General features: G+C 40.8%; 1 protein-coding gene across 1 annotated transcript; it reads right to left on the bottom strand.

Moving 5' to 3' along the window:
* Positions 1-354: 354 nt before the first annotated feature.
* On the bottom strand, positions 355-1,805 carry LOC113020936 (uncharacterized). The gene is made up of 2 exons (XM_026165290.1): positions 1,751-1,805; positions 355-983 (listed from the first exon to the last, which is right to left on the bottom strand). The coding sequence occupies exons 1-2, from the start codon at positions 1,803-1,805 to the stop codon at positions 430-432; spliced, it is 609 nt and encodes a 202-aa protein (XP_026021075.1). The 3' UTR covers positions 355-429.
* Positions 1,806-10,135: the final 8,330 nt, after the last annotated feature.

Below are 10,135 nucleotides of genomic sequence, written 5' to 3' on the forward strand. Positions count from 1 at the left end.
CTAACCCATGCGTATTTTGAGAATACATCTATACATGTTAGCAGATATCTCACATTATCATTATCTGTCACATATTCACACATGTCAACCAGATCGGCTTGAAACTGTTTGTCGACCCCTGTCACCAATACTCTATTTCTGGGGAAATGGATCCTCGCAGGTTTATGGAGTGTGTAGGTGTCGTCTTGTTCTAAATAATGTTTGACCTGAGATAGTGGAGGTGTTACACCTGATGCCTCCCCTGCCGCTATACGTAGCTTATTTAAACTGGCTAACCCCGCAGGATGGGCTGGATCGTGATATATTTTATGCAATGTGCTTTCCATGATTTACAAACCACAAATGACTATGATGTTGATGTTAACAAGTCTTTTTATTTAATTTTCACAAAGACACAATCACAGACAATGGATACTTGGACACCCCACATTAAACCAGATGTAACCCAGCCCAGTAGTTTCCAATCATGCGGAGCATGGCTGGTTTAACACGGCGGGCGCAAGTACTTGCATCTAGCAGGTGCCCAATGTTGTCATTAATGGCGCATACTATATATCGCTCTGATCTCAGTTCACACATGATGTGTTCTGCAACTCTGCGGATTTGTGTTCCAGACCCATCTGCAGTGGATGAGCGTACAAACAGCCGGATGGCAGGGATGAATCGCTCAGTCTGGAGCCTTATCATCACATCATCATAGTAGGTGTCGAAGAAATACTCAGACAATTCCTGCAAGCAGCTGTGTTGCACCTGACTGGGGTGGCCTGTTTGGCATCCGTAACATGTCTCTTGTATAAACTCATTCAAAGCCAACATTAACAGGTGGAGAGTTGCGAGTTTGATGTCGATTACAGTTTCATCCCACAGGTCTGATATGAGGGGGTCCTGCGAGCATTGTGGTGAGGGTGGTGGAGTCTGGAGGGTCGGGATTAGCAGCTCTGTTGATGGTGACTCCAACAGGTCCCACGAGGGCGTGTCATTCTCTGTAAAATGAAAACCACAAGCTCTTAATTTGTCACATAGATACACACTCAACCCCACACACCCGCACATTAAACCTACCAGTTTATTGTTTAGCTGTCGGAAGGTCTTATGATTTTAGGTTTACACAGGGTACCAGGCAAACCAGTCTTCGGACAACTCGCCAGATCGTCAAAAACAAGGCGCTTTCTAATACTCTCGTACGCAGTGTTGAGTCTGTCCTTCTTGATCGCGTCATCAATCTGGCTAAACAGACGCGACAAACCTCTCCAGTCGCACCACTGTATAAAAAACAAGTCCTTAAACCATCTTGTGCGCTCTTCGAGGTTTAGAGGGTATGGATTTAACCTCCAGTTTTCAAGCCCTCTGGAAGCAATAAGACTATCCCTGTCATCACATACACTGAGAAAAATAAAGTCGTCGGGGTTGCGATTGAAACGATCAGCCTCAACCCTGTAAAGCTCAGGGCCTGATGCACTGTTCCACTGGGAAACATACAGCAGCTCTGGGAAACCCACATTGTCCAGGTCCGCACACACTACGGTGCGGAAGAGCTTCCAGTTTTTAGTAGACATGACTTGGGCTTCCCCCCAAAACAATCCCTCACCACAATCTACACTAAGCACAACTGTCCCTTCGGTATATTTAATGGCATACACATACCCTTCGACGCCTCGATATTCTAACTTGAATACAGTTCCATCTGCGGCGTTTCCACAGCGTTGCTTTTTACGTTGAGGACCCCGACTGCATACTCCTGAAGACATACCTAGAGTGCCTATGGCATGGGCGATGTCCTGGCTGGGTGTCATTCCGAGCTCCATAGGTCGATGCGTCGGGGATCCTTAGCGAGCGCGATGTGTCGGTGCTCTAGGTCGATGCGTCGGGTATCCTTAGCGCAATGTGTCGGTGCTCTAGGTCGATGCGTCGGGGATCCTTAGCGCAATGTGTCGGTGCTCTAGGTCGATGCGTCGGGGATCCTTAGCGCAATGTGTCGGTGCTCTAGGTCGATGCGTCGGGGATCCTTAGCGCGATGTGTCGGTGCTCCTCAGACCGTGGCGGTGATGCTCTTAGAATGTGAAAGGATCGCTTTTATACCCATACAACCTAGCACATCCCACTAGGAGGAGTCGTTCCCGCCCAGAGGGTAAGAACACCTGAACACGCATGCGCACACACACACGAAACTGGTCAAATCGGTTTGGCTGGCCGCCATCTTGGACTAGTGCCATCGAATTACTGAACGCGCATGCGCACACGCACGAAACCGGTCAAACCGGTTCTCAAACCGGTTTGGTTGGCCGCCATCTTGGATAGGTGCCATCGTTCAGTTGGCCGCCATCTTGGATAGGTGCCATCGTTCAGTTGGCCGCCATCTTGGATAGGTGCCATCGTATTACTACTGCAGTACGCTAAATCTCAACAGTAAGTCACATAATCAAAGGAGAGTAAAGTACCAAAAACCTGCACAGGAAAGAAATACACCAAGAGCAAATCGTTTGTGTAACTCACACATTCACAAATGTCTCATCACTACTTAACTCATGTGACTAGGGGACCCTAACCTTGCAGGTCATAGCAGTTCATCAACTGGCACATAAATCCAGTGGCATGTTTTTAAAAAGTCCGTTTGTCTTTTGGGGTGTAAACGGCATCAGAATTTACCTCAACGAGACATAAGTGAGTTTGTTTTTTTTGTTTTCAGTTTGCATTCGGGTCATACTCTCGTAACAGAGGAGGACACACTTGCATTCAACCAATATGGTTGTGTAGACTGTGTACCAGTTGATATTCACAGCATGAAATCACACTTCGGTGCTCCTGACTTCACCAGAAGATGGGCTGAGTCTGGAAATAGCAAAGATACATTTAATGATAGTGAAACAGAGGTATAGTTAGTATTCATGAAGGGACACGCCACTCCAGCGCCCGTTCTGCTACACAGGGACATGGCTGGCCAAACACAGCAGCTTGAGGTAAATGCACAGAGGTAGTTTATAATGTTTGGGAGCTATAAACATTCTGCCCTTGGCTCTTCCCTAGCAGACGGACCATGGAGAATTTTACTACTGCCATAAAGCATGTTCATCTTCTGCCTCTCCTCTAGCTTCCCCTCAGTTATAACACACACAGAAGCAGGCACGTACACAAACACAATCACACAATCCCATCCATGTCATATTTCACAAACACCTTGTGCATTAAAATGAAGAAAGAGACCAGGAATATCTTCTGTAAACAGACTGGTCCATGGTACGCCTCACTGATGTGACGCTTACCAAAAAAACTAAAAGTGGGTTTACTTTCCGACTGTTTTCAGTTTGAAATCTGAATTTCAGTTTTATTGTGTGAATGAGGGGGAAGAGGGAAACAGTGGTGCCGTGAGAATTAAATGATACTTTTCCTTATAAAATGTCCTCTATATTTCATATGAGACAGTCAAGACAAAAACAATCTGGCTGAAGTAAGAAAACACATACAAATATACTTTTCCTGGGTAGTGAAATCACTGAGCAATCCCACTCATAACCCAGGCTGGAAAAACTAAGTGAACCTTTGTGCTACTGACTTCTCTAAAAGCTCCTTGGCGTCAGGTGTTCCAATTAAGGAGATGGGATTTATAGTGTGAACAGGAGATGCACAAAGCTGGGAAAGGCCACAACAGCATTTCTAAAGACCTGTATTTCCATCAGTCCACAAAAAAACAAACTGCGCAAATAGAGAAGATTTAGGGCTTTTGCTACTCCCTTTGGAACAAGCAAGCCAGAAAAAAGGGGGAAAATAATCCAAGAATAACAGCAAAAACACCTGCAGAAAATGTGTTAGTTTTTTATTTTTTAGCTTTTTTCATGTGTCCACAAAAAGAAAAATCAAATAAGAAAGGTGTTAATGGAAGGACTCAACGGAGGAAATCACTGCTCTCCAAAAAACATTGCAGCACGTTTCAAGTGTGCAAGACCACCTGGATGTTCTAACACTTCTGAAACATTTTTCATTGGGCAGATAAGACAAAAATCTACTTTTGGGGGGAAAGCAGGCAAAAAGGCAGAGTACACCAAAACTAACATTTTGCTTCAACACTGAAGCTCAGTGGAGGCAGCATCAGGGTTTCGGGGTACTTTTCTTCCTTTTCATGGCATTTAGCAAACCACATTTTCTGCACAAAAGAGACTCTTATAATTGTTCCAGATAGCTCCATCCCAAGTATCAAACACTGTCTTGGGTTTCTGGACTCCTCTACTACAGCGGTCCCCAACCTTTTTTGCACCACGGCCCGGTTTAATTTCAGACAATATTTTCACGGACCGGCCTTTAAGGTGTTAATGTGTTAATACGACCAAGACAAAAACTGTGGTATTTTGTAAATATAATAATAAAGGCAAATTCACAGTGTAATTGTGTAACTTTATTAGCAGCGTCCTCCTGAAATGCACTAACAACATTGAGAGTAACGTCCTCCTCTCTGCCCCTTAATTCTCTCTGGTCGCTATGGTAGTGTGTAAATATTTCTTTCAAAATAAGACACGCAACAACAACGCGATAAATTTCACACCAGAGCCTCAACCCTCACGGCCAGGTATGAAACGATTCACGGACCATTCCAGTCTGTGGCCTGGGGGTTGGGAACCGCTGCTCTACTAAACCTAGCTTGCATGACCTCTGTCATGTCACGAAGCTGATGTGATCTTAGTTGTTTCCTCTGAAAGAATTGCTAATCTTAGATTAATATATTTTTAACGAGAAATTGGTGCAAATTGATCATGCTTTTATCTTTTTTCATTTGGACTATTGCGCCTCCCAATTTAAATATCCTAACAGAGGTGGGACCAAGTCATTGTTTTGCAAGTCTCAAGTAAGTCTCAAGTCTTTATCCTCAAGTCTCAAGTCAAGTCTCAAGTAATGTCAGGCAAGTCAGAGTCGAGTCTCAAGTCACTGGTGTAAAAGTCCGAGTAAAGTCACAAGTCTGAAACTTTGAATTTCAAGTCCTTTCAAGTCTTTAAAAAAAAAAACGTAAAAAGAATGTTGCAGTTATGCTAAATGTAAATATTAGACCATGTAATTTTAAAATCTGTGTTTTTCTCAACACATGACGAAATAGTGAAGTTAGAAAATATACACAAATTGTGAAATTGCACCTCTATAAAATGCAGCTCAATTAAACTTAGCTCCAATAATAATTTTCACCGACAGTTCTGAGATAAGCTGCATGTTATTCTTGGATGCGGTTGTAGGACCGGCTTTAAAATCGCATGACAAAAATATCATACACATTAAAAAAAACTGTATCACCAACGTAGCCTGGACAAGATTTGCTTAGATGAAGTCGTGATCTCATCAAGAGAGAAGCACCACCTACCGTTCTTTATGCAACTTCAACTGTCGGAGAAAGTTGGAAGTTGTTCCATCTCTGTCTGTGATTCTCTTCTTGCATGTTTTGCATATTGCATTTCAGTTTTTTGTTGACTACTTCATAGTTTATGTACCTGAAAAAAATAACTCCTTGCAGCATTTTTGAGCGTTTTTTTTTTTTTTTTTTAATCTGGTTAATTTGATTGACTGTGCTACAGCTCACGCACACATACGTACGGAGTGTGGTTTGAATAAATGAATCAATGAATTGAATTAATGGTGCACACTTTCTATATAATATGCATGTTAAATTTTATATTTGGGGTGAAATATCAAGTCTTTTCAAGTAAACCGGTTCAAGTCCAATTCAAGTCCCAGGTCATTGGTGTAAAAGTCCAAGTCAAGTCACAAGTCTTAGAACATTTTTTCAAGTCAAGTCTAAAGTCATAAAATTAATGACTCGAGTCTGACTCGAGTCCAAGTCATGTGACTCGAGTCCACACCTCTGTATCCTAACACAAGATCAGCAAAGTCACTTGCAGGCTGGCCTTTTAACTAATTCCAGGAAGAGATCTCATGCCTCTCCAGTTTTAAACTCTCTTCACCGGTTCTCTGTCAGTTTTAAAATTCTTGTTTTAAAAAGCTGTGAACGGTAAAGCACCCAAGTATCCCTCAGAGCCTTCATTGATCTACTCTTCTAACCGGTCCCTTTGGTCTTCAGAGCAGAGATTACTTCGGGTGCCTCGCACTCATTTTAAAATCGCAGGGTTAGTCCTCTTGGGATAGTGGCTCCAAAAACTTTGGATTGAGTTACCTTCATTCCTTTATTTTTTTTTAACAAAGGAATGTCTCTACCTATTGAAAACGGCTAAAGAATTTCATGTTTAGACAAACATTTAGGTAATCATGGCTGACCTTGCATTTTCATGAGGCTGTTTTTGGTTGTGTTGTATTATTTCTTTTTCATGGTGCCTTTACTGTGTGTACTTTCTGTTTCCGTGAAAGGTGCATTATAAATACATTTTACTTACCTGACTTACTTGCTTAATTATTCAATGTACAGACTTTATATGTATTTTTTTATTATTTACTTACCTTAGTTTGGTTTTCTTTTTCTAAATGAATTTGGTGTGGCAGTGTGAATAGTTTGTTATGTTTGATGCAGTTTGTGCGCACACGGGCATGAATGCAGTCATCACTGGTGCACTGAAACACTGAAGAACCTGAGCTCCATAAATGCTGCAACTCACTCATGGTGATCGTTAAAACTTACACGGAGTCTTCTGAGATTAGCCAGTGAAACACAGCTGCACCGTTTATTTCAGGACATTGTCTAGTACATGTGTAATATCTATTAGCTTCTCTGTTTTTTGGCTCTTTAATTTTTCATCTTTGATCACATTAGGTAACAGACAGCACTGGGGCAACAGATGGAAAAAGTCTCTACCCCCCCTCCACATGACATGCTGCTTGATAATCGACACCTACATGTGAGGTGCAGCGGTAACTATGGTGATTATGTACTTATGAAATCACTTGCTAAAATCTTCCTCCAGCTATAATACTGCAATAATGATCCAGTTGCAGTTTTGCACCAGAAAATGGGGCTTCTACAAAATAGAGGACATTATTTTTACTCATTCCAGAAACTCTGCTTTTTTTGTAAATCGCCTTGGTGATTTGTTCTTAAGAAGATGGATTTCTTATAGTTAATTCACTATACTAAAGACTCTTTTGCCTGTAGGCTGAATGTACATAGTGGAAGTCAGTTTGAAGCTCGACGTGAAAATGAAAGTAGAATTCATTAAAGTTTTTATGTTTACAGCTATAATGCCAGCCTTAATTAGGTTACTATTTTTAGCAGAATGTTTCTCAAAGGTAATTTAAAACCTGTGGGAACCAGAAAGACACTGTGATGAATCTATTTTATTTGCTACTCCTCAGGCTCTCTGAGGCCTGGTTCTGCTTACCTCACAACCAGCAGTTCTTTATTGAACTTCTCTGAGGGTCTATATAACTTTGATTGAAAATAACGCAAATTACACTCTCGCCTTGTTTCAGCTTCCTCTCAGTACAAAGTTTTTAAAAGAAACTGTCCAACTGCAGTCACAGGTCACATCGACTTGTCTTCACGTCATTATCACAGGATGTCTAAACTGCTGGGTTTGAGTCGACTGTAAGGACAGAAAACTAGTAATCAACTGAAGATTTTGTATTTATACAAAGTCCTGTCAAAGCCAGAGCTACAATGGATGACAGACTTTTTCAGATCCTTCAGAGGATATTCATCTGGGAAGTGATTGTATACAGTCTATCAGATCTATTTTAATCGGTTTGGGTGTCTACATAAGATACATAACATCTTGTGTTATGCATATAGTGAAAGATTAAAAAAGATATTGCTTCAAGGCCATTAATACCATTTAATTTCATAACTACATAAACTGTGCAGTATTGTAGCTCTGAGAGCCTCCAAACAATTTGACCTTTAATTCAGAAAAGAGAGAGATACGAAAGCTGTTATGATTAGACGTGTGGCATTTAGCATGTGTGGGAAGGCTCGCAGTATTTTGGCTGTAAGAAGCATCGGCTCATCAGTTGGAAAGCTGTAGCAAGCAGCAGGTGTGTGCCTGTTGCTAGGCAGCATCAGAACATTTCAAAAGCACTGCTGAAAAGATGGCCCGAATACCATTTCAACATAAAACTGGAAGAATGATCACTTTTCTGCAACATTTTAAATGAGCCAAGCAATGCAAAGCAGTTTTAACAGGACAACTGGGGATCAGGTGGTGGGGTGGCTGCAGACCAATAATTGTGGGGTATTTGAGGGAAGAGTAGCAGTTATGACCTGCAGCATGATAATAAAAAGGTTTAACCTTTTTTTACAACACCAACTCAGTCCCAGCAGAGGATTTTTCCATTTATGAAAAAACATGTAATAAGCTGAAGAAGTTCTGTGTAGTTTATTTGAAAATTAAAACATCTTTAACACAGTTAAATTCTGTGTAGATTTGTCAGCTTTGACTTCACACTGAAGCCGTTCCACATTTCACTTTGATGAGAAAAAAGCTTTGGTTGGCTGAGCTGTTTATTATCATTATCATCAACAATTCAACAAGGTCTGTGACTTGAAAAATATTACTGCATGGACTAGAAAGACAAAAGAATACTCGTGCAGAGCGCATGCTTTTTCCTTTCCTTGCAACAAACAGCCCCAGTTTTAAGTTAGCATAAAAGACCGGGCATGTTTTGTGTTCCTGGTAAACTAAAGTAAACTCACATCTGCTGGTCTGGTTTTGGAGCGTTCATATGTTTTTTTAATCCAGCATCCACTTCAAACCCATCAGAGAGACACAGGCAAATACAAAATAGAGACCGCTCTCATGTAAGAACAAAAAACAGTTTTTAACTGTAGCAATAGAGTTGGAAAAAATAGCTTTCAGGGACTTTTAAAAACTAAATAGAAAGTGTGTGCATCTTGTCTGCAGAAATATTGACTTTTTTTGCCTTTAGTCCATCAGGTAGTTGCGATATTTGTGTTTGCTGAAAAGCTGTACAACCTGCAGCTGAAGGTTTTAAAAGCATATACACTGACTTGAGTGTATTTTGAAAATAATCAGTCATTATGATAGCAAGAATTGCTCAAATCTTGTCACTAGGGTGCTAAATTAAGACCGCAGGCTAGGAATAACTATAACTATCTTTTATATGATCAAGGCAATGAATGGGTACATTCAGGAAATAATAAAAAGAAATATATGTACTTAACAGGCATTGGCACTCAGCCTCCCAGTGAATTGCTGGTTGCTCAGTCTGCACTCAAGGGCATAACAGTTTGATTGACATCTCTGAGCAAGCCAGAGAAGTTGCTCTGGGGCCTCGTTTCCAAGATAAAATGGAGCCTATGCACAGTGTTGTGTTAGTTCAGCAGTACAACAGATTAGCATTTTATCTCTTTTCAGACTAGTCACAGTGATCTTACAATATGTAGAGTGATGAACATGTAAGATTTTCTTTAAGGATCAACTCCAGAGGTAATCATTTTCCGATGTGCAGGGGAAAGTGGAGTCTAATACACAACCTAGTCATATACTCACTCACCACTAACAATGTCTGCTTCAGACCTTCATAAATATATATATATTTGTATACACACACGCACATGTCTGAAGGAAAAAAGAGACATTGTGATGCTTAAGGAAGTCAATTTAAGGTGTTTGATGTATTTAAAGGATAACAAGTAGCTTTTAGTGGGATTTTACAGCTCTGGAAAATACATCCAGTGGTTGATACATAGGTATTAACATTGAATTCCAGCTGTAAAGGTTTTTACATTTAAAGTGCATGCTGCTTGCATCAACATCATCATCATTTATTCATACTTTGCTGGGGAAATGAGAAATAGGTATAGTGAAATGTGGAAGCATAAATAGAAATACGGGATAAAGGGCAACATTTGTTCTTCAACACAGCCTGAACTCTCTTAGGCAAGCTTTCTTATCATTTATTCTTCAAGAATAGTTCTCCAGGCTTCATTGAAAGCTCTTCTTTGGATGTTGGCTGCCTTTTGTTCTCTTTTGTGTTCAGATGAACCCACACTGCTTCAATAATGTTGAGGTCTGCATTGTGGGGAGGCCAATCCATGACTCCATTGTGTGTTTAGGATCATGTTGTTGCTTAGCTCAGATGCTTTAATGATGGTATTACATGATGGCTCACACTTTGATGGGACTTTACTATTTTTGGAACTCCATCAATTTTAATAAGATCCTCAACACCACCTGAAATGCAGTCCGAAGCCATG

Source organism: Astatotilapia calliptera, chromosome 1, assembly GCF_900246225.1.
Source record: "Astatotilapia calliptera chromosome 1, fAstCal1.2, whole genome shotgun sequence".
Classification (NCBI taxonomy): domain Eukaryota; kingdom Metazoa; phylum Chordata; class Actinopteri; order Cichliformes; family Cichlidae; genus Astatotilapia; species Astatotilapia calliptera.